At 43.0% G+C, this 19,016-nt stretch overlaps 3 protein-coding genes across 4 annotated transcripts; all 3 read left to right on the top strand.

The window, feature by feature from the left end:
* The first annotated feature begins 83 nt into the window (after window positions 1-83).
* On the top strand, window positions 84-9,320 carry npepl1 (aminopeptidase like 1). 2 transcript variants are annotated; one of them, XM_080548067.1, is made up of 12 exons: window positions 84-237; window positions 1,429-1,614; window positions 2,336-2,497; window positions 3,216-3,305; window positions 3,546-3,627; window positions 4,068-4,210; window positions 4,628-4,705; window positions 5,209-5,309; window positions 5,680-5,803; window positions 6,939-7,115; window positions 7,898-8,008; window positions 8,675-9,320. In XM_080548067.1, the coding sequence occupies exons 1-12, from the start codon at window positions 88-90 to the stop codon at window positions 8,828-8,830; spliced, it is 1,560 nt and encodes a 519-aa protein (XP_080404193.1). In that variant the 5' UTR covers window positions 84-87; the 3' UTR covers window positions 8,831-9,320. The 2 variants fall into 2 exon arrangements, with proteins under 2 accessions (XP_080404193.1, XP_080404194.1); XM_080548068.1 differs by lacking the exon at window positions 84-237 and adding an exon at window positions 466-586.
* Window positions 9,321-10,291: 971 nt separating this feature from the next.
* ctsz (cathepsin Z) lies at window positions 10,292-15,140 on the top strand (the record flags this gene model as incomplete). The annotated part of the gene is made up of 6 exons (XM_080548176.1): window positions 10,292-10,431; window positions 11,552-11,715; window positions 12,589-12,768; window positions 13,031-13,181; window positions 13,567-13,732; window positions 14,237-15,140. 6 exons carry the CDS (start codon window positions 10,292-10,294, stop codon window positions 14,360-14,362), a joined length of 927 nt encoding a protein of 308 aa, XP_080404302.1. The 3' UTR covers window positions 14,363-15,140.
* A 1,342-nt stretch (window positions 15,141-16,482) lies between these two features.
* On the top strand, window positions 16,483-19,016 carry LOC308173651 (EEF1A lysine methyltransferase 3-like). Its single transcript, XM_080548690.1, has 3 exons — window positions 16,483-16,722; window positions 16,938-17,049; window positions 17,256-19,016. The coding sequence occupies exons 1-3, from the start codon at window positions 16,558-16,560 to the stop codon at window positions 17,657-17,659; spliced, it is 681 nt and encodes a 226-aa protein (XP_080404816.1). The 5' UTR covers window positions 16,483-16,557; the 3' UTR covers window positions 17,660-19,016.

The raw sequence follows: 19,016 nt of genomic DNA, 5'->3' as shown, positions 1-19,016 counted from the left end.
GCATTCGAGGCTGTGTCGTGTTAACAACACAAAGGTCATGCGTGCAGGGTGGGTGTTGCCGCTCTGTCTCTGTCTGTCCCAGTGAAGATGCTGAACGTGCTGCTGGACTTCAGGGCTTCTGCCGGGGACTCGGAGCCCCAGACCCGGCCGGTCCTCATCCTCGGTACACTGCCTCATCTGCAACAAGTCAACTGGACCCACGTCCAGGGGAAACTGCAGCCGGCTGTTAGCAAGGAGGTAATCAATAAAAGAGCTTGAAATGAGCCTCGCCGGCACCTGTCTGTCTACTCACGCTAGCTGAGTAAAGAGTTAGCTAGCCCCTTCAGCTAGCTTGTCAGGAGTAGTGACTAACTACTAACTAACTAACATTCTCCTCTGTCAATTAGTATAGCTTAATTGTAAGGGATGTATTTGGTGATAAAATGGCATTAATACCATCCATACTGGTGTAGCTGTTTTGCTTTGATCACTGGTCTATCATAGCTTAGCTACTAGTAGGCTAGTTTAGCTTGTTAATCTGAATCTGATGTGATCTGGTCTGGTTGCTATGCTAACCGGCTAGCTCTGAATGGTGTCTGCTAACATCGTGAGTTTAGAATGAGAAGGTTCTATCTCCGTTTAGAATGATAAGGTTCTATCTCCGTTTAGAATGATAAGGTTCTATCTCCGTTTAGAATGATGAGGTTCTATCTCCGTTTAGAGATGGAACCTTTGTATTTTATGAATTACTGACTAAAAAATGTCAACATTTTAAAAATAACACCACACAGGCATTAATAAACACCTAATGGATCAGATTATGTTAAAAAAAAAAAAAAATGGAGATAGAACCTTATAATTCTAACGTCACGAACTGTCATGTCCCTTAATGGAGGCTGACAAAACACCAGTAAATAGACATTGACCCCCCCCAAAAAAGTTGTATGATCTGGCAAAAAATGTACCTATAGTTAGTTCACTCAACCCAGTCTTAATTTCAACAGTTTGTATGATTGAATCAGTTCTGAGATTGACTGAAATTTCTCGTGGTAGCCTAAATGACAGGATTTGATATGTTTCCATTTCATCCACATATATAACTATATCAACTAATCTAATGTATGCTTCTTTGTGGTGTGCTTTGGGCAAGCCAGCTGATATGATTGTCTTCTGTAATTTAATCACCATGTCTGAATTGTAGCTGGTCAGTTTAACCTTTAAAACTTAGGCTAACTAAACTAGTGTATAGTGCATGGATGGGGTTTTCAAAGGATTTGTAGCCACTCCACTGTTTCATTGCAATAATAGGCATTATTCACATTCACTAAACCACATATCTACAATTCATGTGTCACAGACAAATCATCACACATTTGCCCGTAAAACATTAATCTTAAAACATTTGCATGGTGCTAGTGTGCTAATGGATGAACATTGTTGTTTCACCAGGTCTGGCAGGCTGCCCTCAGTACTCTGAACCCTAACCCCACTGACAGCTGTCCTCTGTACCTGAGCCATGCGTCGGTGGCGGCCCTGCCCTCCCGGGTCAGCAGACACAACAGCCCCTCCTCTGCCCACTTCCTCACCCGCCTGGTCCGCACCTGCCTGCCCAGAGGGACCAACCGCTGCATCCTGGTCAGACCCTCTCACTGGCATTTTAAGTCACGTCAAGCCTATTGGGAATACATGCTTACTTGGTTTATGCCGGGACACACAATTACAATTACGTACACTTATCTGATTTGTTTGTAAACAAGTTAGTCAGTTCACCGTCAACAGCTAAGACTCAGAATCCTGTTACATCTTAATTAATTGAAATAGTACCTCAGGAGAGGGTTACACTAATAATAAGGGCCTACTACAGTATATTACCCTTTTAGATTGAGAAGGTGTCTAAGATTATGCTCCAGCAAGCAATAAACCGTAGATCACTTCATACTTTACGCTTACAGGCCTCTACAACTGTTCCAAAGTCTCAAGTAGATACAGACCTTTGCTTAGTGTTTGCAAAGCATTTTCGTCAAGGACAATTTCATAATAATAATAATTGTTTATTGCCATGCAATCAACTTGTCAGTCAATTGTTGGAATTTGGTATTTCTTGCTCTAGGCGCAGGTTCAGCCATAGTCGGCGCCCCTTGAGCAATTAGGGGTTAGGTGCCTTGCTCAAGGGCACGCACAGCTCCCTCCTGAGGCGGAGATCGAACCAGCGACCTTTCCGATTGCTAGCCAGCCAGCCGGCCTCTCTAACCTCTAGGCTACAGCCACTCCCAATGTGCAAGAAGACTTATAATAATTTCAGTCTGAACATTATTATCTTTTGTATTATTAACGTTTAGTTTTGTCCCTGGTCCAGATGGTGTGCGAGCGCTCTGACGTGTTTGCCTCGGCCTGCGCCATCGCCCGGGCCTTCCCCCTCTTCTCCCGCCGCTCCTCACTGAAGAAGAAGAAGCGTCTCACTGTGGAGTTTGTCACTGTGGGCGAAGACAACGGACCTCTGGACCTCGCAACACTGAAGGTGCCTTTCTGCTGACGCTTGTCTCATCGCTTGAGCTGGGGGGGGGGTATTCCGTCAACGTCTCACGGAACTAAAAATAAAATAAGCCTAGAATTTCCTTTAGTGACGTTGATGGAGAACCGCCCCCTTGTGGTGATTTTTAGACTTGTTGTGGCTTGATTTAGATTCCAATATTATTGATGCTAGTTTGTTAGCACATCAGCCAATGCTGTGGTTCCTGCCAAGTTGTGTCTGTGATTGAGGGGCTGTATGGTATGGTTTAATTGAAGACATTAACCCTGTGTTGTTTTTTTGCAGTAGTACACCTCAGATGCAGATGTTGCTAAACATATATTTTCACTGACTGATGCTTTGGTTCATATACCTCTATATAATAATTGTAATATGCCATTTAGCAGACGCTTTTAATCCAAAGCGATTTACAATTACGAATTACAGGGACATTCCCCCTGGAGTAACTAAGGGCTAAGTGCCTTACTCAAGGGCACACTAGTAGTGGTGTGGTTTCAGGCGGGATTTGAACTCACAACCTTCCGATCACAAGTCCAACTCACTATCCACTAGACCACTACTACCGTACTTGCCATACTGTGCTTATCACTATCTTGTTTTATATCACTGTTTGCACTTCTGGTTAGACGATAAACTGCATTTAGTTGTCTGGTACTTGTACTCTGCAATGACAATAAAGTGTAATCTAATCTAATCTTTTTGCCAGTGTCTTTCTAATGCCGCAGATGGAGTGAGATTGGCAGCACGGATTGTGGACACACCGTGCAACGAGATGAACACTGATCACTTCTTAGATGTAAGTGAGATCTGTATGGTGTTATGACCGAGGCCAATAGCGTCCAGTGCCAACATAATCTGTAGTGACGATAGGATGTGTATAACCATTCCACTTCGAATGGGCATAATAGTGACCTGCAGGCTCTTTTGCAGTGGGTTCTTCAACAAAAATGCAACACTCATTTGTAAAAACAGTGGGTATCCCGCTCTTTAGTTTAAGCCTGTTTTATCATAAATGTAATATCCTTTTTTTATTTAGGAGATCAAGTCTGTGGGGACTGAACTGGGAATCACTCCCGTGATCATTCGTGGAGAGGAACTGAATCAGAAGGGCTTTGGAGGTACTGTGTCAGCTTTCACAGAGTCAGGAGGCAGCTGTTGTGATGGCAACCAAGCGAAGCCTTGTTGAAAGTGTACAGTTGATATTTTAAGCCGATTTATCCATCAACTTAAACACATTTAAACCGTTACCGTTTGAGGTCATTTGTTTCATTTTTAAAAGCATGTGGGTCAGCTTGCTTGTTTGGTGACTATATCCTTTCTTCCACTTCTCTTCTGGAGTTACCTTTAATCTTTTCATTCTGCTTTGTAACTCTCTGTCTATGCCAAACATAGAATGAGGAATGTTAATGTCAAATTATATTTAGTTTTACACTAAGGGAAAAAGCTTGTATTCATATTTATTTTATGATGATCTAATGAAAAATCAGTTGTCATGTCATCCAGTTTCAACCAGTCTCGGATTATTTGTTGAATCACTCTTGTCTGTTCGTCCCCTCAGGGATTTATGGAGTGGGCAAGACTGCTGTGAACCCGCCCGCCCTGGCAGTCCTCAGTCACACACCAGCTGGTGCTACCCAGACCATCGCCTGGGTGGGGAAGGGCATCGTGTACGACACCGGAGGCCTCAGTATCAAAGGAAAGGTAAACATGTGCGAGGAGACTAAAGCCTGGTACACACACAAAGATTTTCTAAATCACACCACACACGAAGATAAAAAAAATCATGGATTGAACAGTTTTGATCGTATTGTGTGTGGTGTGCTCCGATAGTCCCAATACAGCACACCACATACAAAGAACTGTCCTTCGACGGTCTAGAGTCTCGTCCCCCAAGCCAGAAATGTCACGTGATCACAAATCGGCCAGATTATCTTTATGTGTGTACCAGGCTTTAGTTATAAGTCTTGGATTCCTAATCATATCAATCAATCAATCAAACTGTATTTATATAGCACAAGTCATGCATTGAATGTGATAATTGTGTCTATTCTTCTCTATACTTGAAGGGTTGTTACATTAGTGTAAATTACTGACGTACATTTTTATTTCCTCAATAAGACCACCATGCCAGGGATGAAGAGAGACTGTGGTGGAGCAGCAGCCATTTTAGGAGCCTTCAAAGCCACTGTCAAACAGGTGAGGTCTACTGGAGTTGGATGAAGTTGTCCCTAGACACTGATCTAAGGCCAGTTTCACCTTCCTATGGAAAAGGTTAGGATTTGGAGAAGGTATACTCAGATTCATCCTAGATCAGCAACGTCTAATCTGAGCAACAGATTTGCTCTTAAAGCCATTTCAAACCTCAGAATCTCCGATCTTGGTCTGCAATTTATACATTGTCCATCTATAACAATAAGGCTGTGTGCAAACTATGTGAGATGTGTGTCTGTGGGACGGCTGTGGCACGGAGGTAGAGCCGACGTCTAATGATCGGCGGTTTAAACCCTGGCTTGCCACATGTTGAGGTGTCCTTGGGCAAGACACTGAACCCCAAATTGCTCCCAATGAGCGGGCCGGCGCCTTGCATGGTAGCTTGCCGCCTTTGGTGTGTGAATGGGTGTGTGAATGGGTGAATGAAAGGCCATTGTAAAGCACTTTGGAATAAAAATCCATTTATCATTTACCTTTCTTTGTCTCAGGGCTTCAAGGACACTCTCCATGCCGTGTTCTGCCTGGCAGAGAACGCCGTCGGACCAACTGCCACACGGCCTGATGACATCCACACACTCTACTCAGGAAAGTGAGTGTGTCCCTAACTTCCTCACTGGCAACCCAGTCAGTGCCATAAATTAACTGATGGATTTAGCCAATAACTTGTATTACAGTATTGAGTTATATACTTTATCGTTGCTTCATACTGTGAGGTTTTGGTTCCTATGTTTGTTTTATGTGACGGCTGTATGGTTTGTGGTCCTGTGACTCAGTGGGTAGAGCATTGCATTAACAACGCTTTAGGTTGGGGGTTTGATTCCCGCTGGGACCATATATACTAAAATGTAGCACTCACTGCAATGTAAGTCGCTTTGGATAAAAGCATCAGCTAAATGGCATATATTGTTTGAAAAAAATAAATAATAATAATAAATGTATTAACCCCATTTCTAACAAAGGACAGTGGAGATCAACAACACTGATGCTGAGGGCAGACTGGTGCTGTCTGACGGTGTGGTGTACGCCAGCAAGGACCTCTCTGCTGACATCATCCTGGACATGGCCACTCTGACTGGGGCACAGGTGGGGTACAGCCTCTTGCAGGGGGGGTTACAACATTGGAGCTTCAGCCACCACAGCCACCACTCTGCATTTTGTTAATTTTCTCTCATCGCCTCTGGATGTATTGTTGGCCAAGGCTATAGTTCTTCCCTTTTAAATTAATTTCTGTTACTTGCATTTGACGTCAGAGTACGCTACGTTGGACTCCTTATGAGTGCACATTTGATAAGCATACGAGTCACAATTCAAATGATGTCTTTATATAGCTCTGGACATTTGCATGCTCTGGTTTAGTACAATCTAAATTGCAAATTTAAGCAATTGCAAATCTATTATGAGTGGATTGTATTGGTAAAAAAAAGAAGAAGAAAGAATGCAACAACAGGGGTGGCTGGGTATTAAATGCTGGCACAAAGAAGTGACAGCATAGCTAGGTCATAGAGGCGCTCATAAAACGTAATCAGAACTGCTGCACATTTTACAGCTAGTAACATTTTACAGCTAACATTTTACAGCTAGCACTTTAACCGAAACTAACTAAACTGGTTTGTGCAAAGATCAACAGAGCATGTGACAGTCATACTAATCAACAGTCTCACCAACTTCCTCTTTTGCTGTTGCCTTGGACAATGTACTTGATATTTAATGTTTCTTTGGACACAGTGAAGGATAACAGAGTGCGGAGTGTTTGAAAATGTTATTCTGGAACTCAGAGCACAGTTTATCTTGGCAATGCCACAAGAACATGTGATAACCCTCATGATGATTGGATGCAGTCATTCGGAAAATCACATGCCACACATTGGGTATTTTAGCTACTCAATACAGAGCAACAGTGACTAAGTTTTGACTCACATGAGTAGGCAGCTTTTTCGCTGACCAGCAGAAATTGCCATTTGAGGGGCACTCTGCACACAATGTTCTTGTCACAGTACATGCTGTACTTTGGAATTAAGATCCATGGGCTCAATTCAATGAAACCTCCATTACAATTATTTTGGAAAATGTTTTAACGTGTCTTAAGTTTCCCCTACTTTCGATTTAGTACCATCATCCCTGATCACCGTCATGTCGTCAATAACATTAAAAAAGTCAACATTTCGCCATTTGTTGATTTCTTTCAAACAATGGTGTCCTTTGTGTCTGTGCCTCCCAGGGAATCTCCACAGGGAAGTACCACGCCGCCGTGATGACCAACAGCGAGCAGTGGGAGGCGGCCTGTGTGCGTGCGGGACGCAGCAGCGGAGACCTGGCCCACCCCCTGGTCTACTGTCCAGAGCTGCACTTCAGCGAGTTCACCTCAGCAGTGGCTGACATGAAGAACTCTGTGGCAGTGAGTTCTGCCCCGTGATGCACTGCTGCACACACTCTCACTTACATTGACATTTTTGGCATTCAGCAGACGCTCTTTATCCAAAGCGACTCACAAAGACTTACAAAACAAATACATTTGACTAAGTAAGTGAATCATCTATCCACCAGTCATAGCAGGAAAAGGTCATCTATGCTCTAGGCCTGAGGCCATTGGCAGTCGCTAGAAGACAGTCGATATTTGGTTTATTATTATTATGACACTGGGTAATCATACAGGGGTTGGTCGCAGATGTCTCAGGAGGGACAGTTAAGGTGTAGCCTGGAGAACTGGATCTTCAGGCTACGGTGGAAGATCTCACTGTGTTATGATCAACAGTCATAGTATGCTGCAGAAATATCCCTCTCTGTAAACCTCTTTGCAGAGGATTCAGCTAACTACTGTATTGCTTACACCTCCGCAAACGTCCCAGGTACTGAGAATTACACACACGCCTACCGGAGAGGGACTCTGGATTCAGGGCCCTACTTCTGTGTCTGAGCAAAATTGACGATCACAGGACTGACATGCTGTTGAGGGGCTTATTGTTCTGCGGCATATTATGACTGTTCTCCCAAATTCGATTGTAGTGTTATTATATATTACCCTGCTACAGTTTATATTTTCTGTGAAGAAAATGTCCCCATGGGCTATATTAGGGTATGATGAATATTTTGGATTCAACCAGGTTCTTGTGTTAAACGGCGGTCATGGCTGAGTGTTGTAGACAGAGGAGTCACACGTTGTCCCTGCTGTCTTAACAGGACCGGGAGAATGCTCAGAGCTCTTGTGCTGGCCTCTTCATCGCCTCCCACCTGGGCTTCGACTGGCCTGGGGTCTGGGTCCATGTGGATATCGCCGCCCCTGTCCACACTGTGAGTACCTGCGTCACTGTCCCGATCACGTGGGAATCGCAATAGCAACATATGGGACTGATGGTGTGTCAAATCTGTTTATCAGCTCGAGATCATGTTAGCCCATCCCTATTCAGACAGACGGTGGGCATTAGCCCAGGGCCCAGTTGTTAATTTTTAATACATTTTTCATTCAGAATGATCCCGATTTATTTTTTTGCTATCCAGGATCAGATCTCTCTGGCTGATTTTGAGTCGTATAGGGGGGGAAATCATCCAACTCGATCTGATCCTGGATGGCAAAAAAATGAATCAGGATGATCATTCTGATCCAGATTAAAAGTTTTGAGCAACTGGGCCCTGGGGCCTAACAAGAGCCTTCAGGTCTTGGGCAAGATTACTCTGTATGAAAGGGTAGCTTACCAGTTCAACCTCCGCTACACCTAGACAAGGTGTAACCTGTCCTGGTTCTCTCTCTCTCTCTTTCTCTCTCTCTCTCTCTCTCTCTCTCTCTCTCTCTCTCTCTCTCTCTCTCTCTCTCTCTCTCTTTCTCTCTCTTTCTCTCTCTCTCTCTCTCTCTCTCTCTCTCTCCCTCTCTCCCCCTCCCTCCCTCTCTCTCTCCCTCCCCCTCCCTCTCTCTCTCCCCCTCTCTCTCTCTCGCTCTCTCTCCCCCCCTCCCTCATCCAGGGGGAGCGGGCCACTGGCTTCGGTGTGGCTCTGCTCATGGCTCTGTTTGGCGAGGCTTCAGAGGACCCGATGCTGAACCAGGTGTCTCCTGTGGGCGGGGCCAATGCTGCTGCAGGGGACCAGGAGAGGGACTGCAAGAGGAGGAGGCTGATCTAAACACTCCCAGATACCCCCCCCTTCCCCTCCTGTTCCTTGGCCTCACCAACTCCACAACTGCCACTACAAGACAAACACCACCTCCACTCTTTTCACCAGTGTTATTGAGTCTTAAACTAGGGGGCGGGGGGGTGGGGGACAGAATCAGGTGTATTTGTAATGGGATGGAACAAAAGCCATCACATAGATATTCTGAAGACCAGGTTTGATGAAGGGGTGCCTTTACTATGACATGCACTGATCACCTAGAAATAATTTCCACCCTTCAATTCCTTTCCTTAAAGATGCAGTGATTGAATAATCTGAAAAGAGACTGACTGTCATCGAGTTTATTTGTATGTGTTCTTTTAACAGTTGATATGGTTGATGATGGTTGTGCAACTACATTTATTTGCATGTTTGCACTTACTGTCTTGCCTTCCTGAAAATCTAAGTAATATCACTATTATGAAAAATGTATGAAATTAAATCAATAAAGACAACATTTGAAACATGAGGTGTGATCGTCTCGATTTCTGTTTCTATGTATTGACTGGGCAATTTGGCTTGTTTAGTTTAATAGGCAAAACATACTTTGTAACCGTAGCTTTAGTCTATCCACTCATGCCAAACCTGTCATTCTGGACATTGGGGGAAATAACCAATGTGTATAAACGCTGGATCTTTGGAATAAATAATTAAACAATATGCCTTGGATTTGGTTTCTTCGAACAGTGAAATAATTCGAATTTACACCGTCAGCAAGTCTTAATTGTCGCAATAAGCAGTACACAATCAATGTGTGCTTGATTGATTTGGACAAGAACAATATCTGAATGTTTCTTCCAACCACTGCTTTCACTTTCTTTTATAAATGACAATCACGCTCGCTTGTAAACCTGAGTGAACTGCACAAGAGAGAACCGAGATGTAATAACACGTCTATGGTTGCAGCCTCTGACTCAGCAGCACTGATGGATCAATTTGCACACATAATAAAGTATCATAAATGCAGCCAGTCTGTCTGTGTGCATCAACCAGTCGTGAGCTTAGAATTATAAGGTTCTATCTCCGTTTAGGGCAGTTCAGAGATATTGAGCGTCAAAGTTTTTACATTCCATTATGTTCTGTGAGATGGAACCTTTGTATTTAATTAATTACTAACTCAAAAATGTCAACATTTTAAAAATAACACCACACAGGCATTAATAAACAACTAATGGATCAGATTATGTAAAAAAAAACTCAACAAAATGTTGACAAAAATGGAGATAGAACCTTATAATTCTAACGTCACGCAGTGTTAACGCACTGCGTAATCGACTGCGCAGCTAGGGCATCGTGTGTTAATTAGATAGAGAGAACTAACTGTACAACTCTGATCCATTCGTTGTGAGATCTAGCAATGTAGGCGTCCTGGAACGCGCCCAGAGGTCTGCCCCTGACAGTATAAAAGCCCCAGCAACTTTCCCCCAAAGTCATATGACATCTCGGTGGTTCAACATGGCTAGCGCGGTGCTGTGGTTCTTGTGTATGTTGTCCGGGGTTCTGGCTGGACGGTACTTTAACGAGAACCATCCGTGCTATCGGCCCATGCTGAGGAAGAACTTCGTCGGAGTGAAGTATGATAATGATTATTTTTTTTTATTTTTATTTTTTATCGTAGCAAGTGTGTCAGTTATTTGCTTCAGGAAGAATTAGGGTGTTTTGTCTTTGTGTAATGTTTTTATGTTATGTAAGTTTGCTTTAATGATCCGATGAATGCATAGGAATGTGTCTTTCCTTTTGTTTTAGCTGTGATTTCACTTTGAGTAACATAATATTGCATTAAAAAAAATCAACTTCGCGGAAATAATGTGTTCAGTTCAGTGTACTTTTCAACTTCCCTGCGCACCTGCTGCATTCAATTGACTTTGATCGGATATGTGGGCGACATTAACCCTTTTATCCCTAATTCTATATTCATATTTCATATTTTCATATTCCAAAATATGGAGTTCTGTTACAAAAATGTTTGTGGTGTGTTCATATTACATCAGAGAGCCAAACATGATATGTCAATTTTGAAGAGAAGAGCTAGGGCTTTTAAAGACTAACATTAACAATATGTCAGTGCCTGGGGAAGTTTGTTCCTGAGTATATAATGAACTGATTGGGTTGGTGCAACAACAACTTGAATGAATAGGACTTGTATAACTAGCAGAATGTCTTATTCTGACCTATCAGTCTATTGCAGGCCAAGCATATCATGGCTCTCCGACGTTTGAAATCAGTCAAGGAAGCCCATGCCAGGGTGGAGACAAGGTAGCAAAGTTCTGGCTTGAGTCTGTCCAGAAGTGTGAGGACTGGGTCACAAGTAGCATGGTGCTATGGGCCGACACATGTAGGTGTCGTTTGGAAGCTGTTTTGTTGTTTTTCTTAAATGGCAATGACACTTCATTTCTGCCCATGAGATTTCAGAAATGGCAGACGCTTGCATGACCGTTATGGCTACTTGCCATTCTGTTTTGAGAGTATGCTTGTTGTGGTTGCCTGTTGCTTCACGTCCCATCTATTTTAGAGTAAACAATCTGGGCAGATGTTGTCTTGTCAGTAATACCCAAATGAACCATGACGATTTGGAGACACTGAGGCCAAAGTCACTGCATTTTCCCATCATCATGCTTGCATCTGGGCTGCCCGCCTCTCACCACACAAACTATGCATAGCAGAAAAACACAATCCTGCCTTTCTTTTCGACAGGACAACAGCTCGTCCCCATGAGTTCCTGAACCCTGTTGATCTGCCAAAGGCTTGGGACTGGAGGAACATCAATGGCACCAACTATGTCAGCACAACCCGCAACCAGCACATTCCTCAGTACTGTGGCTCGTGCTGGGCTCACGGCAGCACCAGTGCAATGGCAGGTAAGGCCTTCAGCGTGCCTTCACCTGTGGTCTGATTCATGGTGCTAAATAACCTTTTATTGTACACGTAAATGTTTCAATAATTGTTCAGACATGCCTGGCAGTTAGGTGTTTGACTCATGACTCCATTGACCCAAATTCAGATTCCAGAGAGGCTGTTGAGCTACTCTTTTTGCAGTTTTTCAGGCTTCTTGTAAAATGAAGTGTCTGGTTTAAATAAAAATACACTGAGCAAGAATATAAAAGCAACAATTTTGTTTTTGCTCCAATTTTTCATGAGTTGAAATCATATGTATACAAGGCCTATTTCTCTCAAATTGTGTTCACAAATTTGTTTAAATCTGTGTTGGTGACTGGTTACATGCACACCATAAGCCTCTTAATACCGGCTTATGGTGTGCATGTAACCGCAGTCAGTGAGCACTTCTCCATTGCCTTCACACTTCCTCAAAACTTGCGACATCTGTGGCATTGTGCTGTGATAAAACTGCATATTTTAGAGTGGCCTTTTATTGTAACTGGCCTAAGGCACATCTGTGCAATAATCATGCTGTCTAATCAGCATGTGGATGGATTACCTCTGCAAAGGGGAAGTGCCCACTAACACAGATTGAAACATTTGTGAACACAATTTGAGAAATAGGCCTTTTGTGTATGTAGAAAAAGTCTTGGGATTTTGATTTCAACTTGGTGAAATTGGATCAAAACCAAAAGTGTTTTATATTTGTTAAGTGTTGGTCTGGTTCGGACTGTAGCGATGCCACGAAAGGTTCACTTCCTCTTTTGCTCATGGTCATTGCTCAAGTCGTGACTTGTGAGGAGTGACGTGTTCTATACTTATTCCTGTCGGCTGTATTTGTTTCCCCATGTCAGATCGCATCAACATCAAGCGAAAGGGCGCGTGGCCCTCTGCCTACCTCTCTGTCCAGAACGTGGTGGACTGTGGGGACGCCGGGTCCTGTCATGGAGGAGACCACTCTGGGGTGTGGGAGTATGCCAACACGCATGGCATCCCTGACGAAACCTGCAACAACTACCAGGCTAAGGATCAGAGTGAGTTATCCCTCAGCACATGCGTAGCCTTCCATCAACGTCGCTAAAGAAAGATCCAGGCTTATTTTCATAGTGAGGGTAATGGGTATGCTTGTTGTGGTTTCTTGACAAAAACGGCGGCAGATAAGTTGTGAGACTTTCCTCTGGACCCCCCCCTGGACTCAAACTGTGTGTATAAATGTGCAAAAATGCCACTACTGATTCAGAGTTAAGGTCCAATTGACTTCCCTGCCTTAGCATGTTGTTCTCCACCGCTGTTTAGAGTGCAAACCCTTCAACGAGTGTGGCACCTGCACCACGTTTGGAGACTGCAACGTTGTGAAGAACTACACGCTGTGGAAGGTGGGCGACTACGGACCCGTCAGCGGCCGTGAGAAGATGAAGGCCGAGCTCTACGCTGGAGGACCAATCAGGTGTGAGACTGGCTTTAACACTACAACAGCCGTGCCTATTTTACCTACTAGTAGAGCCGCCTTGGGGGGTCAAAGACCCTTTTTAGAATGTAAATCTGCTATTTACACATCACTAGATGGTGCTTCTTCTTTTAGCCTGCCTCCTACACAGAAAAACTGCAAAACAGCTTAATACTATCTTTTCCTGAAGTCATGTTTAAAATGTAAGGATTCTGGGTGGTAGAACGCACATATCTAGGAAAAGTCATGAAAGGAGGGTCCTGAAATTGATCGAGTGCAAAGATAGAATCACTGTGACCCCTCACGGCTCTTCTGTCACGGTGACTGTAGTTTCATGGTGTCAATTGGAGGGATTTTGTAACACTTTTGTTTTTTGTTTCTAAAGCTGTGGGATCATGGCCACAGACAAGTTGGATACCTACATTGGAGGCGTCTACTCAGAGTATGTAGAGAGTCCTGACATCAACCACATTGTGTCTGTGGCTGGCTGGGGCGTTGAGGAAAACGGCGTTGAATACTGGATTGTCCGCAACTCCTGGGGAGAGCCCTGGGTAAGTGCCCTTGTTAAATGCGCTGTTGTTGTTTTTGTAATTAAGCTGTATTTGGTTGACGTCCACTGATTTGGCTTGCATGGCTCTGAGAAATGGTGAATGTGCCTAAAGATTGTGTCTTCCACGTCATCACTTATTTTTATTTTTTTAATAATTCCGACACTAGATGTTGCGCCATGTCATGATGCAACAACAGTTTCACTGCGGAAATGTGTGGCGGACGGAGTCTTTATGCATGTTTGGCATTATTTTCATGCAGAACTACAGCAGAATACTCCCATGATGGCTCTGCTGTAGAACTGGATGCAGTCTAGAGGCAAATTATCCCAGACAATAATGACTTCTATATAAAAAAATCCCTGGGGGTATTCCATCCATGTTGCTAATGGAAATTCTAGGCTTATTCTTGATAAGTCTCGATTTGAAGCCTGGATTTTACTTTAGCGATTGATGGAATACCCTCCTGATCTTTGAAAAAAACCGTTGTTTTTCTCTTTCAACCAGGGTGAGAAGGGATGGCTGAGGATTGTGACCAGCGCCTATAAGGGAGGAAGTGGAAGCCAGTACAACCTTGCTCTGGAGGAAGACTGCATGTACGGAGACCCCATCGTACCCAAGACCTACCTCTAGATCAGGCGCAGTGGGTCTACCTCTAGACCAGGTGCCTTGGGGCTGAACAGTGTCTGTCTGTCAGGACCAGAGGATGTTTATGACTTTACATACTCTACCACTCTCAATCTAGTCTTCCAATGATCTCAGGCCAAGGGCTACTTTATTTAATGAAGTGGTCTGAACCATCATATCCAGAAAAGGGAATAAAATAAGTTTTTTGTACATTTGTGCCTCTATGTATTATTTTGGCCATACACTCGAGTGGTATTTCTAGGCCATTGAACAAACTGTTAAGAACATTAACAGACAGATACACTTGTGTGTACGTGACGAGCCAAAGGAACATATCGTCACCTTCTTAAAATAAAGGCTTAGGTCACATTTTCAAGTTGAGAAACAGAATAAACTGAACTGAATATATGATATTTAGGCAAAAACATAATTTTCCTCAAGTGACAAGCCATTATTTTAATCAATTGCTGTTGTACGTGTTGCGGAAATTGTAGCATCCTGTCAGTTTGATTGCTACATGTCTGTGCATGGTAATTGTCAGTATTCAGCAGTTATCTAATTTCCTTGCACATTCTTTAAAATGGTATCTGAGTGTTGATGGGATTCAATGAATGTTGAGCCAAACTCTACCAGTACAATGTTGATGTGCCTTTTTCTTATGGTGATAAGGATCCATCTCTTATGGGAGCCAAAAGTGATTTTGGGAATTGAGTTAATTGTCAATACCTGTGATTATCTGCTCATGTATACCAAACATTGCAAATAAATGCATCTATAAATCTGATCTTGTCATGCTTGTCATATTACAGATTAAAGGATGATGATTAAGGCTTTCATATCTGCTGCAACCCGTGTTTTATATTAAAGTAGGAAGTTCTTTTGTTTATATATATATTTTTCTATTTTATATGCTATTTTCTTCTTTATTTATAGAGGACTGCAAATATACACAGAATATTGTAATACATATTACAGGATCTAAATCAAAATTGGTCATTAATTTAAACTACCGTTTACGGGGCCAGAGTCAGACTAGTTTTAGTGGGGGATGGCTGTTTCGTTTTTAGGCTGTAGTTCGCAAATGTAGGGGGGCCTCTGCAACCTGCATACAGTCAGTGAGTCAAACAGCTTAGTCGTAGTGGGGGATGGGCGCAGGTAACATGCAATTTTCAACTGCAATACATTTTCCGTTATACGCAATATTTCAATGTATTTGTGTTTTTGAACACAAATGTTAATAATAATAATATATTGCATGGAAATGCATCCCGTGTATGTGTTTATTGTTGTTGTGGGGTACGGAGGGGAGGTTTATATTGCAGAAAATAGCAGTTTCAGGTGTATATGATAGCTATTTGAAGAAAGGAGGACTTTAAAATAATAAATATTATGAAAGGTGTGTGGTACGTTTCAGTTCCGGTGAGTGGATTATTGTGATTGATAAATTAGGTATTTTATAGGCTATAAAATCTCTGAATAGGTTGTTTTGTGCAGTAATGCAAAACTATTGATAGTGTTGATAGTAGTGTTGCAATGCGAGATATTACAAGAAAATGTAATTGTATGACACGTCATCATACAATCATTAACTTGATTCTCAAACGTTCGTGAAGCCAGCGCAAAGGAGCAGCAATGATATCTCAAATGTCACCGCGAGTCGCCGTACAATCGTAAAAATAAAGGTCCCTCGTTCAATTATTAACCAATGTCTCCCTTTGACACTTTTTAAATATGATATTTAGTACATTCTAGCGATGTGATTTGACTGTGGTTATCTTCTGAGACAAGAACATCTGTTTTGTATACTTAAAAGCTGAATTTATGATGGAACTATCCCTGAATAATAGATTGTTATAGATAGATCTTCCTATTTATTTCAGTGGTGTGGATACAAAACAAATTGTATATCTGTAATCTATTCTAATAACATATATGTATAATATATTGATAATCTAGAGCCTACTATGGGCAAAAAACGTTGTATTGTTCAATAAGACGACAATACCTGAACAAAGAACAGGGACTCTTACTTTGAAACGTGTCGTTATTGGCGCCAGCTAGTGCTATTTTCACACTGCTCGCAGCGGAACGCAAAAGCGCTGCAACCGAGAAGATTACAGTGGTCCGGAACGTGCCCAGATGCTGCGTTCAACGCATTCTTCTCTCAATGTCGCTTATATAGTAAAACATATTTTGTTGCAATGTCTGTAAATGGAGATCAAGAAGGATTCCCGTTTCACGTAGGCGAAAGCTTATTCGCTGACACGTTTTCAGAGGAAAACGTGTACAAATTCATCGGTCAAGAGTTAAAGATCAACCAGCTGTTCAGCGCCAACCTCGGCGTGGCAGCGCGCGTGTGGGATTCTGTAAGTTTGCATCATATCAGTTTGAGTTTTGTCATATTAGGGTTAGAGTATTATATTATACCAGTCTATAGTAATCTTTAGTACAGTTGCATCAGAATAGATATCCGATCAGATATCCTGAATAAACTGCTAGATTGTATAATTATGCAAATAGTATTGAATGAGATTCTGAGTAACATGAAATATGCCTATTTATTTACTATTCCTTTGAAAAGGCTCTTCAGCTATGCAGATACTTCGAGGAAAACACATTGGACCTAAGAGGAAATCGCGTCATCGAGCTAGGTGCAGGAACGGGCATTGTTGGCATTTTGGCAGCACGATTGGGTATGTTGACTTGTTTATTTCTCTGTCCGTCCAGCAGAGGGCGGTAATGTTTGCCTCACTGTAGTTAATTGTGATATCACCAGGCCTACTGTCCACCTTCATATAAAAAAATATTTGGCGTCTAATGTCTATTTTGGCGTGGCAATTGTGTATGAATCTGAACATTTCACCTTGAACATAGGACATCTTTACATTTGTGGTTGCAGGAGCTGATGTCACCCTGACAGACCTCCCTGTAGCCATCCCCCAACTGCAAAGCAACGTCTCAGCTAACATGCCGTACTCTGGCTGGCCCGCTAACCCCCCCACCGTCCTCCCTCTCTCCTGGGGGCTGGACCAAAACAGCTTCGCCTCGGACTGGGATCTGGTGCTGGGGGCGGACATTGTGTATCATTCTGACACCTACCCTCTCCTGATGGACACACTGGCCCACCTGTGCAAGGGTGGGGGTGTGGCTTATCTCTCCTCCAAAATCCGAGTAGAGCATGGGACACCTGGTTTCTATGGCAACACTCTGCCACAGAGGTTCTGTGTGGAGCGTGTGCACCGTAACCCCGCACAGGACATCAATATCTACCGGGCTACACTGAGGAAGGAGCTGGGACAGTGATGACACTTTGACAGGGCTCGGAGAGGTTAGAGGTCCAGAATCAGAATGTTTTGCTTTTATTGAATTATTTAATTACGTTAATTAATTATGTACGGGTACACAGAGTAACATTTTTTTAGGTTCAGGTCCTTCGACATTGTTTGAGAGGCCGGCTAGCAATCGGAAGGTCGCTGGTTCGATTCCCGCCTCAGGAGGGAGCTTGCATGTGCCCTTGAGCAAGGCACCACTCAGCCCTAATTGTTAATTGCTCCAGGGCCACCAAATATGGCTGACCCTGCGCCTAGACCAAAAATACCAAATTCCAAAGGCAATAAATCAGTAAGTTAAGTTAGTTAAAAACGAAAAGTATCTGCCTCACTAAGCTGAGAGAGTCTCTGAGTCATCCGACATCCTCTCTGTCGTAAGTGCCTCACTGTGTTGATATTGGGTATTTGACTGCCAGCACACTGTACCCTGAGACATCTCCAATGTCAGAGGGGAAAAGCAGAGCTTGGCGACGGATACCCAGAATAGGAAACCGGAAAAAAAGAGACAGCCTTCGTAGTGTTATTGTGTTTAGACACTACTCTGACCTCATCGTCGTCTGTTTATACTGAACTGACAATTCAGTGTACAGTGCCTTTTCCCCCTTTTGTCACTTTTACTACAGTCAATCACGAGTTAATTCCAAGTTGTCTTTTTCAAGTCTGTCTTTTCGAAGTGCCTGGCCTTTTTTACGATTGTACCCCAAATTACTGTTATTCCATTCATTTCACGAGTATTCTGTCAACATCGACAGATTCTGCTGTTTCCCCCCCCCACCCACCTCACCCCACTGCCTGTTTGCACCTCATCCCCTCTCTCTACTGCTCTCTGCTGATGTGCAGAGTTTCTGTTCAGAAAAGAAAAGCCTGTTTGTTCCGCTAGAGAGTTTCAAAGAAAGAGAGACCAGCCGGTCTCCCCCCCCATCTCTCCCTGTGCCGTGGCTCACCCCACAAAACAACAGATCCCTATCTATATTCAGAGTCCACTCCCTACCAGTGGTCCACAACCGTGTCACACAATGTGTCTAATAATCCTTTTATATTGACAGACGATTATTGTGGTGGTGATGCCCAATGGACATCGGGCTACACCACACAAGTGCAATATGAACACTGTGTTAATTGGTTGCAAATATAGAAGTGTTTTTATTGAAGATTACATCAAAAAGGTTGAACAAATACAGTTGTAATTGGTTTTCACTGAGTGGTTGATCGAGAGGCAAATCATCTCTCATCTCTTAATCATCAAGTAATTGCAATCTATTTAAAACGTATGTATATCCACATGTTCTCAGTGTCTGTTACGCCATTTCTCTCTCTCTCTTCTTTTTTCT

Source organism: Nansenia antarctica (genome assembly GCF_963989245.1).
Source record: "Nansenia antarctica genome assembly, chromosome: 18".
Classification (NCBI taxonomy): domain Eukaryota; kingdom Metazoa; phylum Chordata; class Actinopteri; order Argentiniformes; family Microstomatidae; genus Nansenia; species Nansenia antarctica.
Note: the sequence above shows the minus strand (reverse complement) of the source record. Positions and strands in the feature narration are given on the sequence as shown.

Coding starts and splice junctions, on each gene's coding strand:
- npepl1 (XM_080548067.1), top strand. CDS start 88: ATGCTGAACGTGCTGCTGGACTTCAGGGCTTCTGCCGGGGACTCGGAG. Junction 3,628..4,067: donor GAATCAGAAGGGCTTTGGAG/GTACTGTGTCAG, acceptor TCGTCCCCTCAG/GGATTTATGGAGTGGGCAAG. Junction 4,211..4,627: donor GCCTCAGTATCAAAGGAAAG/GTAAACATGTGC, acceptor TTCCTCAATAAG/ACCACCATGCCAGGGATGAA.
- LOC308173651 (XM_080548690.1), top strand. CDS start 16,558: ATGTCTGTAAATGGAGATCAAGAAGGATTCCCGTTTCACGTAGGCGAA. Junction 16,723..16,937: donor CAGCGCGCGTGTGGGATTCT/GTAAGTTTGCAT, acceptor TCCTTTGAAAAG/GCTCTTCAGCTATGCAGATA. Junction 17,050..17,255: donor CATTTTGGCAGCACGATTGG/GTATGTTGACTT, acceptor TTGTGGTTGCAG/GAGCTGATGTCACCCTGACA.